This window comes from Mercenaria mercenaria, chromosome 8 (genome assembly GCF_021730395.1).
Source record: "Mercenaria mercenaria strain notata chromosome 8, MADL_Memer_1, whole genome shotgun sequence".
NCBI classification, from domain to species: domain Eukaryota; kingdom Metazoa; phylum Mollusca; class Bivalvia; order Venerida; family Veneridae; genus Mercenaria; species Mercenaria mercenaria.
In genome coordinates this window covers 8,712,795-8,738,350 of record NC_069368.1, presented here as the reverse complement: position 1 = coordinate 8,738,350, position 25,556 = coordinate 8,712,795, and the positions used below count along the sequence as shown (strand labels likewise).

At 39.8% G+C, this 25,556-nt stretch overlaps 3 protein-coding genes across 3 annotated transcripts; 2 read left to right on the top strand and 1 right to left on the bottom strand.

Annotated features, from left to right (window-relative positions):
• Positions 1-13,647: 13,647 nt before the first annotated feature.
• On the top strand, positions 13,648-14,778 carry LOC123560684 (uncharacterized). Its single transcript, XM_045352850.2, has one exon. It carries the CDS (start codon positions 13,648-13,650, stop codon positions 14,776-14,778), a length of 1,131 nt encoding a protein of 376 aa, XP_045208785.2.
• A 782-nt stretch (positions 14,779-15,560) lies between these two features.
• Positions 15,561-16,805, top strand: LOC123560683 (uncharacterized protein F54H12.2-like). Its single transcript, XM_045352849.2, has one exon. It carries the CDS (start codon positions 15,561-15,563, stop codon positions 16,803-16,805), a length of 1,245 nt encoding a protein of 414 aa, XP_045208784.2.
• Positions 16,806-20,070: 3,265 nt separating this feature from the next.
• On the bottom strand, positions 20,071-23,937 carry LOC123552074 (uncharacterized). The gene is made up of 6 exons (XM_053549343.1): positions 23,559-23,937; positions 22,677-23,284; positions 22,189-22,529; positions 21,351-22,063; positions 20,897-21,191; positions 20,071-20,776 (listed from the first exon to the last, which is right to left on the bottom strand). The coding sequence occupies exons 1-4, from the start codon at positions 23,912-23,914 to the stop codon at positions 21,500-21,502; spliced, it is 1,869 nt and encodes a 622-aa protein (XP_053405318.1). The 5' UTR covers positions 23,915-23,937; the 3' UTR covers positions 20,071-20,776; positions 20,897-21,191; positions 21,351-21,499.
• Between the last annotated feature and the right edge of the window lie 1,619 nt (positions 23,938-25,556).

Genomic DNA, 25,556 nt, shown 5'->3' with positions numbered 1-25,556 from the left:
AGTACCTAACGCTGTGTAGAGATACTGCAGTTTGCGCCTGAACAATAAGAATGAGTATCTAACGCTGTGTAGAAATACTGCTGCATGTGCTTTTACAATAAGAATGAGTACCTAACGCTGTGTAGAGATACTGCTGCATGCGCTTTTACAATAAAAATGAGTGCCTAACAGTCTGTAGATATATTGCTGTATGAGCCAGTACAATAAGTATAGTACCTAACGGTGTATAGAGATACTGCCGTATGAGCCTGTACAATAAGCGTTAGTACCTAACGGTGTGTAGATACATTGCTGTATGAGCCTGTACAATAAGAATTACTACTTAACCGTGTGTAGATGTACTGTTGTATGTGCCTGAACAATAAGCGTTCGTACCTAACAGTGTGTAGCTATATTGCTGTTTTAGCCTGTATAATAAGCATTAGTAACAACAGTGTGAAGATAAACTGCTGTATCAGCCTATACATTAAGCATTAGTACCTAACGCGGTATGAAGAGATATTTATGTATGGGCCTGTACAATAAGAATAATACCTAACGGTGTGTAGAGATATTGCTGTAGGAACTTTTACAATAAGAATGAGTACCTAACGGTGAGTAGAGATACTGCTGCATGCGCTTTTACAATAAGAATGAGTACCTAACGCTGTGTAGAGATACAGCTGCATGCGATTTTACAATAAGAATGAGTACCTAACAGTGTGTAGAGATACTGATGCATGCGCTTTACAACAAGAATGAGTACCTAACGCTGTGTAGAGATAATGCTGCATGAGCTTTTACAATAAGAATAGTACCTAACTGTGTGTAGAGATACTACTGCATGCGCTTTTACAATAAGAATAAGTACCGATAACGGTGTATAGAGATACTGCTGCATGCGCTTTTACATAATAAGAATGAGTACCTAACGGTGTGTAGATATACTGCTGTATGCGTATGTACAATAAGAATGAGTATCTAACGGTGTGTAGAGATACTGCCGTATGAGCCGTACAATAAGCGTTAGTACCTAACGGTGTGTAGATATACTGCTGTATGAGCCTGTACAATAAGAATTACTACTTAACCGTGTGTAGATGTACTGCTGTATGAGCCTGAACAATAAGCGTTCGTACCTAACGGTGTGTAGCTAAATTGCTGTTTTAGCCTGTATAATAAGCATTAGTACCTAACAGTGTGAAGATAAACTGCTTTATAAGACTATACATTAAGCATTAGTAACTAACGCGGTATGTAGAGATTTTTATGTACGAACCTGTACAATAGAGAATAGTACCTAACGGTGCGTAGAGATATTACTGTAGGAACTTTTACAATAAGAATGAGTACCTAACGGTGTGTAGAGATACTGCTGCATGCGCTTTTACAATAAGAATGAGTTCCTAACGCTGTGTAGAGATACTGCTGCATGCGCTTTTACAATAAGAATGAGTTCCTAACACTGTGTAGAGATATTGTTGTAGGAACTTTTACAATAAGAATGAGTACCTAACGCTGTGAAGAGATAGTGCTGCATGCGCTTATACAATAAGAATGAGTACCTAACGCTGTGTAGAGATACTGCTGCATGCGATTTTACAATAAGAATGAGTACCTAACAGTGTGTAGAGATACTGCTGCATGCGCTTTACAACAAGAATGAGTACCTAACGCTGTGTAGAGATAATGCTGCATGAGCTTTTACAATAAGAATAGTACCTAACGGTGTGTAGAGATACTACTACATGCGCTTTTACAATAAGAATAAGTACCGATAACGGTGTGGACAGATACTGCTGCATGCGCTTTTACATAATAAGAATGAGTACCTAACGGTGTGTAGATATACTGCTGTATGCGTATGTACAATAAGAATGAGTATCTAACGGTGTGTAGAGATACTGCCGTATGAGCCGTACAATAAGCGTTAGTACCTAACGGTGTGTAGATATATTGCTGTATGAGCCTGTACAATAAGAATTACTACTTAACCGTGTGTAGATGTACTGCTGTATGAGCCTGAACAATAAGCGTTCGTACCTAACGGTATGTAGCTATATTGCTGTTTAAGCCTGTATAATAAGCATTAGTACCTAACAGTGCGAAGATAAACTGCTTTATAAGCCTATACATTAAGCAATAGTTACTATCGCGGTATGTAGAGATTTTTATGTACGAACCTGTACAATAGAGAATAGTACCTAACGGTGCGTAGATATATTACTGTAGGAACTTTTACAATAAGAATGAGTACCTAACGGTGTGTAGAGATACTGCTGCATGCGCTTTTACAATAAGAATGAATTCCTAACGCTGTGAAGAGATACTGCTGCATGCGCTTTTACAATAAGAATGAGTTCCTAACACTGTGTAGAGATATTGTTGTAGGAACTTTTACAATAAGAATGAGTACCTAACGCTGTGAAGAGATACTGCTGCATGCGCTTTTACAATAAGAATGAGTACCTAACGCTGTGTAGAGATACTGCTGCATGCGCTTTACAATAAGAATTAGTACCTAACGCTGTATAGAGATACTGCTGCATGCGCTTTTACAATAAGAATGAGTACCTAATGCTGTGTAGAGATACTGTTGCATGCGCTTTTACAATAAGAATGTGTACCTAACGCTGTGTAGAGATACTGCTGCATGCGCTTTTACAATAATAATGAGTACCTAACGCTGTGTAGATATACTGTTGTATGAGCTTAAATTACAATAAGAATGAGTACGTAATGATGTGTAGAGATACTGCTGCATGCGCTTTACAATAAGAATGAGTACCTAACGCTGTGTAGATATAGTGCTGTATGAGCTTAAATTACAATAAGAGTGAGTACCTAAGCTGTGTAGAGATACTGCTGCATGCGCTTAAATTAAAATAAGAATGAGTACCTAACGCTGTGTAGAGATACTGCTGCATGCGCTTTACAAAAAGAATGAGTACCTAACGCTGTGTAGATATAGTGCTGTGTGAGCTTAAAGTACAATAAGAATGAGTGCCTAACGGTGAGTAGAGATACTGCTGCATGCGCTTTTACAATAAGAATGAGTACCTAACGCTGTGTAGAGATACAGCTGCATGTGATTTTACAATAAGAATGAGTACCTAACGCTGTGTAGAGATACTGCTGCATGCGCTTTTACAATAAGAATGAGTACCTAACGCTGTGTAGAGATACAGCTGCATGTGATTTTACAATAAGAATGAGTACCTAACGCTGTGTAGAGATACTGATGCATGCGCTTTATAACAAGAATGAGTACCTAACGCTGTGTAGAGATAATGCTGCATGAGCTTGTACAATAAGAATAGTACCTAACGGTGTGTAGAGATACTACTGCATGCGCTTTTACAATAAGAATGTGTACCGCTAACGGTGTGTAGAGATACTGCTGTATGCGCTTTTACATAATAAGAATGAGTACCTAACGGTGTGTAGATATACTGCTGTATGAGTATGTACAATAAGAATGAGTACTTAACGGTGTGTAGAGATACTGCCGTATGAGCCGTACAATAAGCGTTAGTACCTAACGGTGTGTAGATATATTGCTGTATGAGCATGTACAATAAGAATTACTACTTAACCGTTTGTAGATGTACTGCTGTATGAGCCTGAACAATAACCGTTCGTACCTAACAGTGTGTAGCTATATTGCTGTTTTAGCCTGTATAATAAGCATTAGCACCTAACAGTGTGAAGATAAACTGCTTTATAAGCTTATACATTAAGCATTAGTAACTAACGCGGTATGTAGAGATTTTTATGTACGAACTTGTACAATAGAGAATAGTACCTAACGGTGCGTAGAAATATTACTGTAGGAACTTTTACAATAAGAATGAGTACCGAACGGTGTGTAGAGATACTGCTGCATTGTCAGGATACTCGTTATATGACCCAGGGAAGTGCCTACGCCTTTAGTATCTTGAACAATGGTTTGGGTCCAATCACTAAGGTGACTATGTCTTAGACTAGCTGACAAACGAATGTAGAATGTCCTTTGTTTAAACGTAAAGCTGGTGAGACCAAATATCTCAGATATAGAATTTTCCTCTGGCTACCTTGCCTAAATGATTCGTGTACCAATGATTCGTAAATGATTTCTATTATGAGCTAGACAATTTCAGGGATCAGGCAAATCACTAAATGTTTCAAACTAACAATCTTTAATTAAAAATGATTAGCTCAAACTCCTATAGGCTGGAGACTCTATACTTGACTGGTCTTTTTGTTGAAGTTCCCGTCAGACAATGTCTTTGAATCAACAACATACGAGTCCTATCGCATAGATGCTCGGCCTCTGTCCTCTCAAACTCTATATGATTGCCCTGACTCCTGGATGCTCAGCGCCTATATGCTATCATATGTAGCATTCAACTACCATATAGGTATTATCCCCGATGCCTTGGCTGTACTTCGCCAATAATGCTGAACCGTCTATAAGCTGGAACTCTCCTACTATCTCAGTAGATTACCAAACTCTGGGTCTCTGTCTCAGCTTCCCGATGCTCAGCCTATATATGCTATCGTCTATAGCATTCAATTACCTTTAAGGTAAAACTCCTTTGCGCTGGCCCTATAGCTCGAAACCTTATCGAAATTCTGCTACTCTTCTTTAGTCAAAGAACTTCCAAAGCCTTTTTTTTTAATAATTTATCCGCCCTGACAGGGTGACTGCAATAGTCTCCTTCTCAAGGTACTGGGATAAATTATAAGTTGAATCCTCGATGTGTCTTCTTTAACCGCTGGATACCGAATGAGCTCTCTATCATTCATCTACCTATTTATACCCCAGCAGACGTGCTATTTTTAGAACTTGTTTCTGATTGGTCCAAATTTAAACATAACGTTTTACAACGAGTACTTGCTCTATCAAATATCTGGTTCCCTTTAACCTTTGTATATGGTATAATGTGCGAAGCTGGGACCCAGCTATCCATATAATGAACCCAAATCAACCATAAATGACCCAAATTCTATTAATTACAGCAATTCAATAAAAATTATAGCTATGGCAACATGATAAGGGAGTCAAGCACTATCTGTGCTTATGTGTTACGTTATCAATACATCAAACATACAAATTATTCTGACATGCATGCGCTTTTATGATAAGAATGAGTTCCTAACGCTGTGCAGAGATACTGCTGCATGCGCTTTTACAATAAGAATGAGTACCTAACGCTGTGTAGAGATACTGTTGCTTGCGCTTTACAATAAGAATGAGTACTTAACGCTGTATAGAGATACTGCTGCATGCGCTTTTACAATAAGAATGAGTACCTAACGCTGTGTAGAGATATTGCTGTAGGAACTTTTACAATAAGAATGAGTACCTAACGCTGTGAAAAGATACTGCTGCATGCGCTTTTACAATAAGAATGTGTACCTAACGATGTGTAGAGAGACAGCTGCATGCGATTTTACAATAAGAATAGTACCTAACGATGTGTAGAGATACTGCTGCATGCGCTTTTACAATAAGAATGTGTACCTAACGATGTGTAGAGAGACAGCTGCATGCGATTTTACAATAAGAATAGTACCTAACGATGTGCAGAGATACTGCTGCATGCGCTTTAACAATGAGTACCTAACGCTGTGTAGAGATACTGCTGTATAAACTACTACAATAAGAATGAGTACCTAACGCTGTGTAGAGATATTGCTGTAGGAACTTTTACAATAAGAATGAGTACCTAACGCTGTGAAAAGATACTGCTGCATGCGCTTTTACAATAAGAATGTGTACCTAACGATGTGTAGAGAGACAGCTGCATGCGATTTTACAATAAGAATAGTACCTAACGATGTGTAGAGATACTGCTGCATGCGCTTTTACAATAAGAATGTGTACCTAACGATGTGTAGAGAGACAGCTGCATGCGATTTTACAATAAGAATAATACCTAACGATGTGCAGAGATACTGCTGCATGCGCTTTAACAATAAGAATGAGTACCTAACGTTGTGTAGAGATACTGCTGCATGCGCTTTAACAATAAGAATGAGTACCTAACGCTGTGTAGAGATACTGCTGCATGCGCTTTTACAATAAGAATGAGTACCTAACGCTGTGTAGAGATACTGCTGTATAAACTACTACAATAAGAATGAGTACCTAACGGTGTGTAGAGATACTGATGCATGCGCTTTTACAATAAGAATGAGTACCTAACGGTGTGTAGATATATTGCTGAATGAGCTCCTCTCACGGTTTCCCACCTATCACCTCGCTGAGGTACGAAATGATAGCATAGTGCATACTGTTGTATAGATAATGTATGCGAAACTTGTACAGAGGGGGGAAGTAACGGATACGCCTGGAATATATTTTAGGCAACACAAAGTCAAATAACTTTTGTAAAATCGCAAATCTGTAAACTTTCATCGGTTATTATTTATATTGAAGACATTTATAATAATAATATGATAGAAGGCACTGCCTCAATCGGGAATCGTTACAGTCTATCAGCTTGCCCAGAAATATGCGTTTGTATCAATTTAAAGGTAGATTTTGGAATAAAATCAAAGCGCTCAAAGCGCTGATGGTGGCTGCTAATCAATGTTTAAAATATTACGCGACAACTGAGGAATTGTTAATATAAACCATAAGAACTTTTTTTTTGCATTTTTTTTTAATATTCGGCTTTGGTTTCAAAATTAATCCTTTTTCACTGCCAGTCATTGTTTACATACACACTGGTTCAGTCTTTAACGAATAGTTTTGATCCTTTTTGATTATTTGTGACGAAAAGTCAGACAAACTTACAATTTTAGTCAGACCGAGAAAAAAGTCGAAAATATGTAACTGGCGAAACGAAACCGTTTTAATTTTTATACATATATTTGTATCCAGATATAATGAGACGCGTATGAGAAAACCAACGTAGTGCGTTTGCGACCAGCATAGATCCAGACCAGCCTGTGCATCCGCATCAGAATCCATGCTGTTAGCTTTCAAAGCCTATTGCAACTTGAGAAACCTTAAGCGAACAGCAAGGATCCTGACCAGAGTGGTGTGCGGATCCGCAGTTTGATCTGGGTCCATGCTGGTCACAATTGCACTATGTTGTTTTTCTCATGGTGCGACTTGAATGAATTTAGCTGGAGTGAGCAGAATCTGTCTTGAAACAATTCAATCTTTAAGTTGGTCAAATCTGCTATCCGACGACTTGCTACAGTCTGACAAATTGCTGTTTCAAAAAGGCGAGTATTAGTATCATCGCTGTGCCCACTTTCACGGGCTTACAAGTTGATGAAATCGTGATACAGTAGCACCACTTAGTCAAAGCGAGCTTGCAACACTTCTCAGCTTGGGCGACCTGTGGGTTTCCACGTTGATAATTCGTGTTTTGTTAGACGAAATTATACCGAATACATGTGTATCTATGCATACATATAGTAACTTATATTGTACATTTGCTGAAGGAAGATTATCCGTGGGGGGAATATTATTTAGGAAACATACATGTCTTTGATTCTCACGGCAGGTCACATTGCAAACAATATCGAATGAATTTTAACTGAATGTTCTTTTATTTTTGTTCACTCTCGTATTGCTATGCATGTTTTAGTATATTTTGTTCTTGTAACGATGAACTGTACATGTTCAAGTTATATCAATAGAGTACTGTCCTGTTCATAAATCATCTTACTAAATTTGCGCTAATTATTGTTAATTGGCAGTATCAACGCCTGAGGAAATCCGTATCACTGCTGATTATCGATTTTCTATTAATAGCCTAATTAACGTGTGGTCATATTTTTGCGTGCTTGAAACGAAAACGAGACAATGCAGTCGAAAATTCAGTAACATTCTTAGATCACTAGGGTTGCATTAATATAATATCTTACAATTTGATAGCTATGACGAACATTTAAGTTTGTTCTGACATATTTGAAAAGTGTTACAACTTGCTGGAAAAGCTATCGGAGGTACAAACTGGTATTGTCTATGGACCGGAAATGTTTGGAAACTTTTCCGTTGAAATTCCGTTTCTATTTTTAGCCGCGGATTATTGCTAGCAGAAGTCATTGTTCTTTATCAAATAAAGCCTTAAATTTCGGGAGTTATACATGTGACACTGCGGTTAGAAAACATTTTTGAATTGTCAGTCTGGGTTCCCAGGCTAGGTTTCTATATATATAAGCTACCTTTTCTACGTTATAAGCTACGTGACCTCTGGGGCAGTACTATGCAATAGCTAATCAATATCATAGCTCCAGTTCAGGTGACATGAGGTCATCGTTTATTCACGTGACCATAAATTTGCATATTTGTATTCATACACGTGGTTGTTTTAATTAAAACGTTGACTTCAGTTTGTATTGATTTTACTCGCCGAATTTACATTAAAAATGGTATTAAGGCATATATTATAGCTTTGCATATTATGCACGTAGTGTAGATAATTGTTTACCTGGAAAGCCTGGAACTATTTTTGGTTGTGTTGTTAGGATGGTCTTAAGAACTGACAAGATTTCTCAAACGGAGTATTCTTTTTGACACTGGTGGCAGCAGCCACCAAAAACAATAATGCACATATTTGTACTGATGTGCAAGACGTTGCGGTTCGGACAAGTTATGTGGACGCTTAATACGCACAAGGAAAAGACGTATTCTTCCAAAATATTCGAAGTCAAACGCTCTGTGCACGTGCCGGAAGGACACATTTTTTAATTCGGTAGTATATCTCATTCGGTATATATCACATGTTACCGTGGAGGGATCGATCCTAATTTTCGCGACGAAAATCGGTAAGATCGATACCAAGTTACCACAAATGTGTAGTTCTTTTGGCAGATGCGAGATACTTGATAAACATGTACCATTTATATAAAGATTCAGCTTTAACGGTTCAGTCGTCATTGTATACTGCATAAGTATGATAATTATCAAATATATACCATATCCTAGGAAGCTCTTTGTTTACACGTCCATCATGCTTTTTATTTTTGTATGTATCACACACGTGCAATAATTCTGTGAGTGTCTCACCTAGCGGCTTCTTTCCTTGTCAGTGTTGTATCCAGCCTCATCATCTGGTTGTTTGGAACACCAAGGCAGCGTGTTATCATGTCACGTATGGTAGCGTAACTGGTAAATTCTATAGTATTGAAGGCGAAACCTTCAGCCAGAACATCACCGGGTTTCGTGTAGATAGACGTGCTAAATCATAAATGGGATTAGTATTCAGTAGTATTTACGTTTTTACGTATAGGATCTTCCAAATTAACGTGCAGGCACGTTATGTCAAACGCCTTCTACCCGGAAATATCATTTCCTCTTCGGCAAACTTGTTTACAGTTAATAGGTTTTAATCATTTCCCTGTTGGAAAACATATTATGTTGCGCAAAAGTTGCCACTTATTATCATGAAATCAAAGGACCAAAATGCTTTCGTACAGATTAAAGTTAGTACAGATAGGTAGCTTTTGCTTTTTGCATATACCAGCAAATGACAATATCCTGTAACTGCGGAAGTTTTAGAATCAACTGTTGTAAACTCACTATAGGTTTTTTTAGACAAGTTTGTTTATAATATTATTTTATTATGATAGAATGTATACATTTATATTTATATGATCCTGTTAGTATTTTTATACATCTATATCTTTATTGGAGTATATCTGGGAGGAATTTTCTTTTATTTGTAATTCATATTCTTTCGCATTCAAGTGTAATTCCGTACCAGTGAAAAATAAAAATGATATTTTCACTGTTTGAAACAGTGAGAATATCAATTTTATTTCACAGATAAATTTCAGTATTTCACTGCAGAGCATAAAATAAATCTTTTTATTCATGCGTGCTCCAAAGCGAAACGTGAGTATATCAACAGCCCTATAATGCATATTAAAACAAGTTGCCTTTTTCGCGTTTTATTTTAGAAAAGCATTAGTGGATAGTCACTGAGATACGTTGGTACCCTCACTAGGGGTTTGACACCAACCATCCTTTCGGTATTAAACATATGTTATACCTTGAACAAAAATACACAAACCCTACACAGTAAAGCAATACATTCTAGCAAAAAATGGTCAGTCTCTCATCTTCCCTTTATACAAGTATATCAGTAACACTTCGGATCAATTACAGCCTCGATAGCCTAGTGGTAGAGCGTCCACTTCGAGTGCGGGAGGACGTGGGTTCAATCCATGGCTGCGTCATACCAAAGACGTGAGCAATGGTACCAGAAGTTCCCTTGCTTGGCACTCAGCATTAAAAGGAAAACTGGCTTCTCTTCTCTCAAACCCTCGTAGCGATGGATTCCATCAGGAATGTGGTGTCGAGAGTGATTAATATAAGTTGTAGAATTTGCTTCACAATCGACCTTAAATAAACTAGTATAAACTAATTACAGCATATTATACTGGAATGCATGCCATAAAAAAGTAAAGTTTTTAACATTACGTTACAATGTATACAATATTGTTCTTACTTTCTGTCATGTAATAGTTTTATCATCAAAGTAGCTGTAAATGCCTTTGATATTGAGGCTATACCAAAGAGGGTTCTGTTGGTCACTCTACGGCTAGTACCGAGCTCAGCAATTCCGTAACCCTTCGCAAACTGGACTTTTCCATCTTTCACCACGGATACTGTAAGACCGGGATTCTTATTCTGACGACATGATAGAGCAGTAGTATATAACGAGGTGTTTCACAGAGTTGGGGCAATGGTGCAATGGGGCAATGGTGCAATGGGGCATTTTAATCCGACTTAATCCCTAAGCCGACATAATCCCTAATCCGGCTTAATCCCCTCGTAATTGGGGCAGCAAATAATCCGGCTTAATCACCTTCAAAGCGTAAACGTTGTGGAGTGTGGTCCGAAATTTCAAGATCTATATAGCAATAATATAGAATATGTTTAATTCAGGCAAAATTGTATAACTACAACCTAAGGTGCTGCGGCCCTTTGTTCTATTATAATAAACTGATACGTCACCTTATACAATAAATGACTGAAAAGAACTTACCTCCGACAGGCCGTCTGCGATTTCTTTTTTTTTTTGGTTTTCCTGTCTAAGAATTTATACATTTAGTTATAGCGATAAAGGGAGGTAATCACAAACAATAAATTCACTAATATTTTCCACTATGTAAACAACATTCAAATCTTTGGCTGCTTCATCAGAAAAGTAAACGTTTGACTTTCCATGTACATATTTTGCATTTCTCTTCCAATACTTATAATGATATTTAGACACTCGACCAACATTTATCTCAGGAAAACAAAGGAATAACACCGAACTTTGGCCGAATATTATAATATCGAACGCACAGAACGTGTAATATATGCACATTTGACAGGTTAATAAAATATCACATTTTTTAATATCTTAATTTTATTTAAACAGAAATAGCTTGTTGCTGAATTGTGTTGATTAATTTAACAGAATCTTTATGACTATGGATACCCAATATCTCAGATCCGTACAATAATAAGGAAACATCCAGATAGACAAACGATAAAAGTTTTGTTTTCATATTCAGTTTTATAAATACAAGGGTTTTTGTTTTATTTGCATTCATTTCAAGATACTTAATCCCCTTCAACGCGCAATCGTTGACAATCGGGATTAAAGTAAAAAACGCCACCGAATTAGTACCGAAAACTAATCTCTATTGTAGAAAAACAATAAGTGGCATTCTATTATAGGATGATACACTACCTCTATTGTAACATTAATCGTAAAGAATAACACCGACATATATGGGCGAATAAGTGCAATATATGGTTAAATGTTTTATGTCAAACTTCTGAGTTTTACTACATCTTAACAACTGTCATGAGAATCCGTACTTGCTAGTCTGGTCCCCGAATTCTATGACAAGTTTGATTATTATTTACACGTTTATCATTATCTTATTTATTTCCCATTATTTTAAGTGACTGAAAAGAACTTACCTCCGACGGGCCGTCTGCGATTTCTTTTCTTTTTGGTTTTCCTGTCTAAGAACTTATAAAATCTAACACAAAATTACAAAGTCATTTACTGCATAATATAGTACAAACAATAGCAGTCAAAATGAAATAATTAACAACAATCTGTAACATTAGAAGACGAAAACATTTTATATTACGTTGTTCAAGGTAATTACGTACGATATTTTCAGTGTTTAGAAAGCTTACCTAAAACATAACACCCTCAGCCGGTTTTACAAATATCTATATATTTCCGGTCCCCTTATACATATTTACAAAATCTTAAATGTAGTTTAACAACATCTTTATGATTAAAGATACCTAATATCTCAGATCCGTACAATAGTACGGAAACCAATAGAGAGTCAAACTCGAGTTTTTATATTCAATTTTACTTATACACAAATTTTGGTTTTATTTGCTTTTATTCTAAGATACTTAATCCACTTCAATGCGCACTCGTTGACAATTGGGATTAAAGTAAGAAGTGCCACAAGTCTGGATCTCTTTGGTTTGCTCGGCTTGGTCGCCTTCTTACGTTTTTTGTTATCGGGCTTCTTACGCCATGTCGGCTTTGGAGAGTTTTGATTGGCTTCCGCCTTTAGTTCCGATTTTGCCATGTCTACGGCCTGCGCGAGAGGCGTGACCATCTTCACCAAGGGTCGATCATCGGATTTTTCCTGCTCTGAGAGTTTTCTATGGATGGCACCGCTACCCACAACATACCGACCGTTCTTGTTTGGCCTAGCGTAACCATCGGCAACATCTTTCAAGTGTCTGTACCACGTATCGAAATCGGCTACGTACGGTATCCATCTCTTCTCCTTCCAATCAAACACTTCTACGGAACCCATCTTCTCCTAAAGTGTAAAACCACGTAAAGTCGCTCAAGTCCAAGCTCTATGGTGTTACAATCAGATCCTATAAAGTAGAGTCTGAACTTTTCTGGTCTGCCCGGTCTAATAGAAACGTAATTCAATCGATGATACTCGATGGACGTCGTTTTTCTAGTATCAACGCTAGTCAACACCTGTTGCCGTAGTTCGTTCCCGTGTTTTGACCATTTCCGCCTGTCACGAAATGAGCGGTTTTTTAGACTTGGAGCGTCTAGCTCGAGACACAGGGTGTGGCTACGATCCGGAAATATTCCCAGCAGCCGTGCTGAGAAGAGAGTCCGTAGCAATGAGTTGTTTTCACACGGGCAAAGTAATAATCACCGGAATAAAGTCAACCGAGACGATAGAAGACATCGTGTATCCTACTCTGTTAGAGTTAGAATACTTTACGACGTAAGAAGCAGCACAGAACGGGAATATGCCGAATATGGAGCGCTCAAGAATATATATCAGGATTCACTTTCTACAAGAGTTGGGAAAATCGAATGCTCGGGATCGACAAATAATGCTCAGGGCTATGATTCCTGGTCAAATGGAATGCATACAGTTGATAGCCAAGAACATCGTAGAAGGACGGGTACCTATACTGGACAGAGATTCGGATTATTTTAGCAGATACAGATTACTGCTGAGGTCGGTGGCGAGCGATCGAGTATCATTTAACCGTAAGAAACGACTCCTACTAGACAGGCACAACATCTTACCTAGATTACTAAGGAGACACTATCTACGTTTCGTCATTTCTAACGAGCTACGTTCCAGGGAGGACTGAATTTCGTCAGGAAGAAGAACCTACTCTGGCATCATCATGAAATGAACATTGACATGAAGTACCAACGCTATTTAGAAAAGATATACTACGATCCTGCTCACCCGGCTTCGTATTCCGGCTTAGACAAACTCTACAGAAGCGTTAAAAAGGATGGAAAATTTGTTCTGGACAGAGCCAAAATTAGGAAATGGTTGATGAAACAGGAGACATATACTCTTCATAAAGGCGTGATTCGAAAATTCAAACGTCAGAAGATCGTAGTTCCGTATATAGACTATATGTGGGAGGCTGACACCGGATATATGAACACCTATGTCAATGATAACGACGGCATTAGCTATTTTCTACTCATCATCGACGGATTTTCTAAGTTTGTATGGACATTTCCCGTACGCAGAGTACGCGGCGAGGAGGTGTTGAAGGCCTTTAAGACGATCCAAAACCGCCGTTGCGAGAAACTTAGAACGGACTCCGGATCTGAGTTTAAGAGTAAACTCTTCCAAAAGTGGTTAAAGTCTCAGGGCATCCAGCACTTTTACTCCCTCAACGAGAGCAAATGCGCCTTTGCCGAACGGGCGTTGAAGTCCATCAAGTCCAGGATCGCTCGTTACATGACCAGGTATCAGACTCATCGTTGGATCGATATTTTATCTAAAGTAACAGACAGTTACAACAACACGTACCACAGGAGTATAAAGAGGAGTCCGGCGAGTGTGACCAAGAGCAACGAAGCGGAACTTTGGAATACTAGCTATAATCAACTAAGGAAAGGGAAAAGGGACGTCCGTGTAGTCAGCAGCTCCGCATATCGGTTCAAAACTGGGGATACTGTACGCTTGTCCCATTTAAAAAGGCCATTTCAGCGAGAATACGACGAAAGATGGACCATGGAGTATTTCATCGTTGCTGAGAGAGGCAAAAAGGCCGGAATTCCGTTTTACAAATTGAAAGACCTGCAGGGCGATGAGATAAAAGGCAGTTTCTACTCTAACGAGTTGACAAAAATTATAGTGGACAAAACGACGACATTCAGATTAGAGAAGGTTTTGAAGAGATCTGGCAATAGAGTGCTGGTGAAGTGGATGGGATGGAGCGATAAGTACAACAGCTGGATACATAAAAGTAAAGTGACGAGCTACAAAAAGCGTAAGAACGGACGTGTGAGTCAGCATATCCAAACATGAATCAGTCTTGCTACGTGTACTTTGACCTCTCCGTGAAAGAGCGTAAGAGGGAGTTCAGCGTTACTCTACCGCATATCATTTCTAACGACAAGCTGTGGGAGTGCGCCATTTCAGAATTGGATATAGTTTTTAAAAAGAAACCCGACAGTCGCATGGTGTTTTTGTGTTGCGACCTGCTTGAAGAGTCCTACGTGAACGAACAACGGCAACAGGTGTTGACTAGCGTTGATACTAGAAAAACGACGTCCATCGAGTATCATCGATTGAATTACGTTTCTATTAGACCGGGCAGACCAGAAAAGTTCAGACTCTACTTTATAGGATCTGATTGTAACACCATAGAGCTTGGACTTGAGCGACTTTACGTGGTTTTACACTTTAGGAGAAGATGGGTTCCGTAGAAGTGTTTGATTGGAAGGAGAAGAGATGGATACCGTACGTAGCCGATTTCGATACGTGGTACAGACACTTGAAAGATGTTGCCGATGGTTACGCTAGGCCAAACAAGAACGGTCGGTATGTTGTGGGTAGCGGTGCCATCCATAGAAAACTCTCAGAGCAGGAAAAATCCGATGATCGACCCTTGGTGAAGATGGTCACGCCTCTCGCGCAGGCCGTAGACATGGCAAAATCGGAACTAAAGGCGGAAGCCAATCAAAACTCTCCAAAGCCGACATGGCGTAAGAAGCCCGATAACAAAAAACGTAAGAAGGCGACCAAGCCGAGCAAACCAAAGAGATCCAGGTTTCATTTTAACGAATCTCAACTGGACGGATAGAACCATGGAGGATCATACTCACGCCGAGGAAATATCAATTTTCAACACATTTCCAACTGACACTTCGCTGCAAAGTAGAGAATGGATAGAATATTTGCCAGCCAACTCGGTTAACTCGGGGAGTCTCGAGTTCAACATTCCTGCTCAGACCTCTATGTATATGGACTTGAAAAGAAGCTTACTCCACTTGAAGATACGACTCGTCGACTCGTCGGGCGTGCCTATTAAAGAGGACGTGAACGCCAGTACAATTAATATGCCATTTCACACCATGTTCCGACAGATTGATGTCAGTTTTCAACAGACGCCATTAACGAAACCGGAAGAGTACTACGCCTACAAGAGCTACATAGATACCATTCTTCGAGGTAACGTGAAAGACCGCACCATTCTCAGTAACAGTCAAATGTTCTTCAAAGAGACCGGAAATATGGACGAAACGGACGCAAATGGTGATAATCTCGGACTCTTCCTACGTCATCAACGTCTTAAAGGCGGGAAGATAGTCGACATGGAAGGACCGCTGCTATTAGACATTTTTCAACAACAGAGACTTATCGTCAACGGTGTGGCACTCACGCTAAAACTATGGCCAAATTACGACGCCTTCCGCATCATGTCCGAGGACGCGTCAGTGAAACTACAGATAGTGGACGCCAGCTTCAAACTCTGCGTTCAACGCTTAAATCCGGCCATAATCGTGGCTCACGAAAAGCTTTTTTCGGACAGACACGCCCTATACCCGTATCAACGTAGCGTCATCAAAACGTTATCCGTACCGCAGGGAAATTATAACGTAACGGCCGATGACGTTTTCCAGGGCCTCGTTCCTAATCGACTCGTTCTCGGTTTGGTAAAAAGTAGCGCCTTTTCCGGAGATCATAAGAAGAATCCCTTGAATTTTCTCCCGTTCGATTGCAACTTCGTTGCCCTTTACGTTGACGGTCAGTCGATACCTAGCAAACCGCTGCAGCCCAATTACGACCAAAAGAACTACGTGAGCTGTTACAGGACGCTTGGAACATTTGGCGAAGACTTGGACATAGATCTAAACGATTATACCAAAGGATATTGTTTGTACGTTATAGACGTCAACCCCTACGTCACTTTTGACGTCAAAAGAAGAGGACACTGCCGTTTGGACTTGAAATTTGCCAAAGCCGTGCCAGAGAGTTTGAATCTCATTATATACGCCAGCTTTCCAGAGGTTATGTACATAGACAAGACCAGAAGCGTAAATCTTCAATGAATAATCTTCAATTATCAATCATATTAAGGGAACTACCAGCGACCGTATGTTCGGCGGACACCGTGGGAAATCAGCAAAATTGGTTTTACGTTGCAAACACGGACGTTACCGGAGCACCGGGAAAACACTGGGTAACATTCTACTTTCCAAGAAGAGGCCCGAACGAATTTTTTGATTCAATGGGACATACGCCGGCTTACTACGGATTTCCGAGAAGTTTGACATCGAAGTCGTACATAATGCTCCGAGATCAAATTCAACACTCTGAATCTGAATTGTGCGGAATGTATTGCATTTATTATGTCGTGTATAGACACTCGGGAGAGACTATGGACAATATTGTGCGGCCATTTGACGCGATTGACCGGGAAATAAACGACAGACTTTTAAGCTATATATTCAAGATAAATAAATGTTCATTTTAGTAAAATTTATTCAACAAGTGTACAGTGAACGTAATTGAATATTTTGTATGAAGTTAATAAAATTTTGTATTTCAAAAGAAATATTTTTGTTGTAAGTATAATGTCCATAGAAATCTTGCTAAAAGGTCAGCCACTTCAATTCTAACGTCTGTTCAGTGTCACATGTTTTCTTTCTACCACCACCACCTTTTTGAAGGCGTTGTCCCGGGGGTTGTGGATACGATTTCTTCTTTCGCTTTATCCCTTTTTTACTTCGGGTAACATTATCGGTCTCACGCTTTTGAGTTTCACCTTCGTCCGCCCGTTCGATAGTTTGATGCTCGGATTTTGCCGGAGTCTTCTCTCCATCACTTTCGCCGCCGCTACCGCCATTTTGTTTCATGGCTTCCAACATACGTCGATATTTATCGTACGGTACGAGAATGGATTTCTCCATCTAATTTAGCGTCTGTTTAAAGTAGCTCAGAGCCAAAGACACGAGGGTCAGCACCAGTTTAGGTTTATTACGAATTATCTCCCTTTTCTTGTCGTAGCTAACTCGTTTAGTCCCCAGTAAATGCACAATTCTCTTGTCCCTTTTAAGCCTCCTCTTTTCGTCTTCCTGGATACGAATGGTTGACTTAATTACGTTGTAGGCTATTTGACTGAGCGCCTTGATTTGCTGGTCACTGATAGTGTTTAGTAAAGCCTTCCTCTGCGCCGGTGACGTTCGCAAATAAAGATGTAGAAAATAACGCTGTCTCTTCATTAGATCCATGACTCTTCACTCGCTCTTACAACTCTCTGTCTGTCTGTCTCTCTTACGTTAGTTTATAAACAACGGGGTCCTCTCCGGGAAATACACAGGTTCTCAAACGATATTTGTCGTCCGAATGAGGGCTCATATCCACGACTAGGTAACCGAATCTTTGGGATAATGCGTCCTGATAGGCTTTGTTGAAACCCTGAGATTTACCGGGGTACAGCTGTCTCGCTAAAACGTTGACTTGGGAAACGTCTCTTAGATTTTTCATCAGGACGAGGTACCACGTATTTAAGGCTATTGTTCGCGCATGTTTACCCCTTGGGTAGAGGTTTTGCGAAAGCAGTATCACGCTTATGCGTCTATGATGCGTTCCCTGGCTGAAGAGCAGCTCCATCTCTTTATGCTGCACGACCTCGTGTATCAAATCATCTATGATGATGAGCTTGTGTTTGCGATCCCTGGTAAAGTCGTCCAATTCCTCGGTCGTAGGTAGTCCAAATTTACATGTTAAGTTAGGTATTGTCCGTTCCATCTCATCGTATAGAGGTTGATATATACCGTAGCAATACAGCACGTGTTCCGGAGGCTCTCTGGAATACATGTCGTGCACGTGCGTCAAGAATCTGTACACCCATCTGCTCTTTCCAGCACCCGTCTGCGCGCATACGCATATGGAAGAACATGGTTCAAAAGGTAGTAAGGACATTACTTCTTCCTTAGTTTCGGTGAAGGAAGTGCGAGTCCAATACAACTGCTGAGAAGACTAATCCACAGCTCCGTTGATCCGTTTTGTATTGACAAGTTGATGATAGACGTAAGTATGATGGCGTACACTATAATCATTTGAGAAAAAAAGACGATTTCCGCTTGTGGTACTTTAGTACCTAATAAGTTCCATTTGTCTCCGTTTGAGCGAATATCAGAATCAGATTTGGGAAAATCAATTAAACTATCCCTTTCAGCGACATTTCTTTCCATGTCAGTCATTATGATGAATTTCAAGTGGGTCAGAGTGCCTTCTTACGCATTTATATCAAGCACATATAGTGTAAGAACGCTGTATTTAAACTACAAAAACCCGAATGCAACAAAATATGCCATTACCTTTAACAAAAACTTCCTGAGAGTTTACAAAAATTGATTCGGTTAATACAAAAAATCGATCGACATTGACAAAAACTTACCCGAACTAAACAAAAACTCGATTTTTAACACTATATAATTTAACGGGGTTTAACATTTCTTGTGGGTGTTCGCGCAAAAATATCATTAGTCTTTACCAAAACCTACTTAGGTTATACAAAAAGTTGATTAGCGTTTACAAAAACTTATCCGAAAGCAACAAAATATGCCATTACCTTTAACAAAAACTTCCTGAGAGTTTACAAAAATTGATTCGGTTAATACAAAAAATCGATCGACACTGACAAAAACTTACCCGAACTAAACAAAAACTCGATTTTTAACACTATATAATTTAACGGGATTTAACATTTTTTGAAGCTGTTCGCGCAAAAACATCATTAGTCTTTACAAAAACTTACTTAGGTTATACAAAAAGTTGATTAGCGTTTACAAAAACTTACCCGAACGCCACAGAAAATGCTTATTACCTTAACAAAACAAAAAAAAACATACATTTGGCTCTTAGATATAATTATATGGATACTAAGTTGATGATACGCCTGACTTTTTTTCAGCACGGTTTGAAACTTTTTTTATATTTTGGATCTTTTAGAAATTACCTTAAATCCGTTTCTTATATAGAACTGATATATTGCAATAATAATAATAATAATAATAAAAATAATAATAATAATAATAAGACGAGAATTCAGATAAAGGTATTCATGTTTATTATACGCGTCAAATAAATAAAGTTTCCAAATTAATACAAAACATTTCATATATATTTACAAAACATTTCAAGCGATAAAACATTTACAATCTTTAAAATAATTAACAAATTATTTCAAATATACAAATTAAAAAATATAAAAAAGAAATACAAAATCAAAAATGATACAAAGCACAAAGTTCAAAATAAACATTTTTTTTTCAAAACTGTGGTTCGAACCAGATAATTGTCAAATATAAATTTTCAAAATGAATTCAAAACCTTTCCAAAATAAGTTTTAAACTTTATACAACATTTTGAATGAAATACACATATCCAAACTGAAATACAAATTTCACTATACATTTTATGATAACATGTCCCCTAAATCCTGTTCCGAAAGTTCGTCTATCAAATCCTCTACCTCCATGGGTTCTGGACCGTTAGACGTTTTCTCTTTTCTAGGGCACAGAACAATGTCTAAAGGTACTGTGTGAATACCATCGTCAAGGACTCTCCGCTTACAATAAAAGTACGAGAATCCGCACCTGGTCTGTTGATAAGAATACACCCCGTTATTTCTTACGCGGAACCCCTTGTTTTTACCGGATGCGGGCTTTGCGGTACGCAGCACCTCTTTAAAGATATTTAGAGGTTCTTCAACCAGGCGCTTAGACACACCCTTAGAACTGAATTTATAATCCTGTTCTGTGCTTTTTACGATGTAGGTCTTAGAGCAGAGACCTATCATCTCCTCGCCTTCATATTCCGTTTTGAAGAGTCCGGGCACTCTTTTGTCATATTTGGCGTGCTTGTCGCAGCATTCGCGGGGAAACCAGCGGTCTCCAACGGGATTGTACTTATCGTAGCACAGTCCCGTGAGTCCATGCCAGTATTCCGCCAGCTTTTCGGACTTTACGACCTCCTGGAGACTCGACGCTGATATAGCCATGTACGCAGAGTCCTGAAATGAGAAAATAATTATCCGTGAAACGAATCGAAACAATAACATTTTGCGTTCATATACCTAACGAATCGTATCGATTGAAATTTTTTTATAATTTAAAACGAAACATTAACTCACCGTGTCCATCTCCATATATTCAAAGTCGGAGCGGTCCACGTATTTGTCCAAAAGGTCGTAATAAAACTGCAGCATCCTTAGTTTGGCGTACTGCAGAATAAAGAAACCCAATTGCACAGGAAGGTCGAGTTTGATTCTTTGTTTAGCCGCCTCCACTTCGTAATATTGATCGTCATCGTCCAGACACATGGTTTGTCTGAACTGCGGTTTGTTGACCTCAAAGCACGCCCTGTTCTCCCCTTCCACGTAAAACACATTGCGGTGTTTGGTTTTATCCATTATCATTGAACCATAACTGAAAACATTAAATAAATGATTAGAAAATAATATGTAAATAAAGTTTTAAATAAATAATAATAATAAAAATCATTAAAATTATATAGATAAAAATACAAATAAATTACCTTGAAAAGTAACTAGCAAACAAAATAAAGGAATAAATAGATACACTTACCCGCTATTGCCTATGAGCTTCATGGTGTCGGCGATGATGGCCATGTCTTTACAAGCATCCCCGGCACGTCTGGCGTCGCTGACTTCCTCCACGAAACTCTCGAAGCAAGCTTTCTTTCTGTACTCAACCACCTGATAGATTTTAGTCACTTAAAGTCCATGATCCAAGTACCATTTAAGGAGAGGTGTTGCGAGCAGGATTTGGCGAGCTTTAGTACCACCCACAAGAAGTCGTCTTGGTTTGTCACTCAACTGGTATTCCCAGACGTGGGCTCTCATATGCTCCCCGATATCGTCAAACCCAACTTCCGTATTGCAGAAAATGGGGCACATTTCCTCGAAATATTGCTGGGGAGATAAAGATATGTGAGACTTTTCGCAACCCCATTCTTCCGGGACCTCGATGTCGCACTCTACCATGCCAAAAAGCTCACCAGTTCGAACCCCGTTTAAAATTTGGTTTTCGGTCACTTTGCCGCGGTGTTTTTGACAAAATATAGGGCGACACTGATCCCGAATCCAGTAGATTTTGGGATGGGTTTTACAATAGTCCCGGAACTCGCACTCCCACATCTCCACGACGTTGAAGCCCATACGGCGCAGTTGAGCCACCTTTTCTTCCGTCCTCTCCATCAGGGCGTCTTTGATTTGATGCCACCTTTCGTTGGTGACGTTTTTGGTGACGACGCATTGGTGTCCGTGGTGATAACACCCCTAAGGGGAGATAAGAGGGGAGGTAATTAGAGGGGAGATAATTATGATAATGAAAAGTGTTATTACTATGCATGGTAATATAAATAATTATTATAATAGAGATAATAATAATAAAGGGTATTTACCTGAAATTCGTAGATGGTCTTGGTCTCGGAGTCATAACCATCTACTGGGTATTTTCCGAAGCGGATCTCCTTGCCGTGATTCCTTTGGTGGAGGATATGGGTCCCTTCGTACTTGTTTAAATAATTCAACCAGTTAAACGCCTGCATATACTGATCCCTATGTTCCGGTTTGAAAGCGTTTTCGACTCTACGACGCACGAACGCGCCTTCTGGCATAGCCTGTCCAATTGCCCACAGGTACAAGGCATTAGCGTCGTACCCCACCACCTTTTCACAAGTCTTACCTCCCCTGATTTTCGTCTTTCCTGACTGGTGGTGACGGGTGAAAATGATGGAAGGACCTAGAATGATACAATAAATATATTATTAAACAAGAAAGAATACCAACAACAATAATAGAAAATAAATAAATAAATAAATAAATAAATAAATAAATAAATAAATAGATAAATAAATAAATAAATAAATGAATAAATAAATAAACCTACCTCCGACGATGTTATCTTTGATGGTGGCATGGAGGTCGGCGTTCTTCCGATCGATCAATGAAAATTCGGCACCCTTTTCTGTCGCCGATTTAAAAAGCAGCTGTCGGGCTATACCTGGCACGCTAATGGCCGTCTTGAGCACGTCGATGCCTTTATCGAAATAAAACTTCTGTAGACGTTCCACTGCCGTGACGAAGGGACCCACATCCAGGTTATTATACCAGACAACAAAATCTTTAAATGTGGACATGTTTAGTTCCGTCCACACTTTCTGGCAAAAGGTATATGCCTCCTCTGAGATATTCTCATTTTTAAGGGCGCTGTAAAAGGCCTCGTGAGGAGGTAACTTCGTATGCTCTAGCTTGGCCGGGTCATCGAGCCATTCGTAGGGGAAGAAACCTTTAGTTTCCTCGACCCTATAGGCTTTCAGGAACCCGGCGTAAGATGTCCCAGGAGCCAAAAAGTGGCTAATATCCAGAAACCGGAAGCGGTCGGTCGTCAGACAGGCATACGAATTGGCTTTTTTGACCACGAACCCGTACTGTTGCTCATGCATGCGCAGATGTTTGGCCAGCTTTTGTTTTACTAAATTCAAGTCGTATTTGGCGCTGAAAATAATCAGTTGAGTAATTATAGTCCTAAATGTTACAACTAGTAAATAATTTTACAAATGCTTTCGGTGCTTTGGTTTTTAAATAAAGACCTACGTGGTATAAGTACTTTCGGTACTTTGATTTTTAGAATTAAAGACCTACATGTTTTAAGTACTTTCGGTACTTTGATTATATAGTAAAAATTTATAAAATTTTCGGTTTCTGGCGACTTTTACGATTGAATTTAAAAAATGTTTTCAGTACTTTAATTAAGCTAATGAATAGTTACCTGTTAAAGCTGAGTACGGGCAACGTCGACATGTACGCTTTCAATTTGCCATAAAGAAGTTTTGTCTTTTCGACTTCTTTTGTGCATTCCTCGCCGTCTTCATTCAGAGAATCCAAATACTTTTTCAGTTTTTCTAAATACTGGCCCCATTTTTCACCGGCGTACGTAGCGGCCGCTGTTTGTATTCTGGTTAAGGTGTCCACCATTTCATTTAGTAATTCATCTTGCTCCGCGTTGACGATACACACGGGTTCCTTGTGAAAGGGGACGTTGGAGCAGACGCTGACACTGATGGGAACATGCTGGTGGGTCCATTCAAGTTTCTCCGTGGCGTCACCTTTTAGTTTAAGTAGCATGGATTCGAAATCGAATACGGCGAACCACGGATACGTACGATCGTCTTGGGGTACGTTGATACCGATCTCCGCCAGTTCATCGAACACGGTGCGCTGTTCCTTGTAAAACCCACCAGGGTATTCGAACTCAGTCTTTTTGTCGCATAATTTGGCATGTCACTTGAAATTCCAATTATCATCAAACATCCGGTCGCACAATTCGCACTGAAATGTCTTGGCATAGTTGGCGAATTGCGTAACGTACGAGCAGTGGTTTTCGTACTGGTTCACGTACATCGTGTCCGCGTACCTATCCGTAGACTTGAACACTGGCACTACGACCCCGTCTTCGTGCAAACAGTACATGTGTACGTTCAACTCGAAACGCTGCTCGAACTCAGGTAGGTCTCGAAGTTGAAATCCTTTAAATTGTGAGGCCGGAGTTATCTGGACCGAAGTTCGACCTCCTAGAAATTCTTGGTATTCTCTTTGATTATGCAACTTTTCCCACTGGTTATAAAGCTCTAACACTTTGGCTTTGTCCATTGACCCGTAGCGGTGTAGACACAGACACCGGAAAAGGCATAAGTTGTCTGTGTAGGGGTGAAATGTGACGGGGTCCTTGTCTAGTGGGACGATTGACATGTTTCTGGTAATATAAACCGGAATCGCAGCATTTTTAATGGCGCCCAGTGGAAAGTTGGTGTTGAAGACTTTGACCCTAATATTGGTCAGGAGTACGAGTCTCCATTTGGTATCGGATCTATTTTTCGACATTTCCGCCATAATATCTAACGCTTTTAATTTTTTCAATATTTTGCCAATATCGGATCGGCGTGAAATCAAAATCGGGGCGTCGAACACGTTGACGTTGTCGTACGGCCGGAAGTACCTGTGACGTCCCGTCTCCACGTGCCTCATAATGAATCCGAAGGACAGGTTGACTTTAAAGGAGTGCCGTTGACGGTCGTAGATTCCCTGCAGGGCCTCACCGATATCACCCATGGACATCCCGGGAAACATGGGTATATTGTAGACGGAGTCCACGGGACCTTCCCTGTACCGCTCCAAGATTAGTGCTCTATTGGTACGGTAGCAGTCCCGAAGCCCTTCGTCGATACTCCCGTCCTCGTGTATCCAGGGTTCCCGACCTTCGGCAAACGGTTCCGGGTGCAAGCCGGCGCCAACTTGGTAATGTCGTTCCATCGTATGAGCGTGCAAGGCCCGACGATCCGGAAACTGGGCGGGACATCGACGGCATTTATAGGTACTGGGTCCGGCTTTGGGATTCGAGCCACCAGCTGATGGACCGCCGCCGTGCTGCCTGGCGTTATGCGCTTGTAATTGTTTCTTGTGCTGGAATTTGGCGTCGCAGCGCCGACAGTTGTAAGTAGAAGCTCCCGTCTGAGGGCTTCCAGTTGTTGTTGTTTTTCGAGCGGTCGGTTTGACTTTATGTTTAAGTTTTTGGTGAAACTCTAGTTGCCTGGCCGTGTTCAATACTTCGGAACACTTGTCGCAAGGGAAGGCCACAGACCCGCGACATTTTGACTCATGCTCTAGGCGCTTAGTGTTTCTGGTAAAGGTTTTACGCAGACACAGATAAAGGGGGTTTGTTTACCCGCACCAATTTGACCTCCCGAAGTTCCAGACAGAATATTGGGGT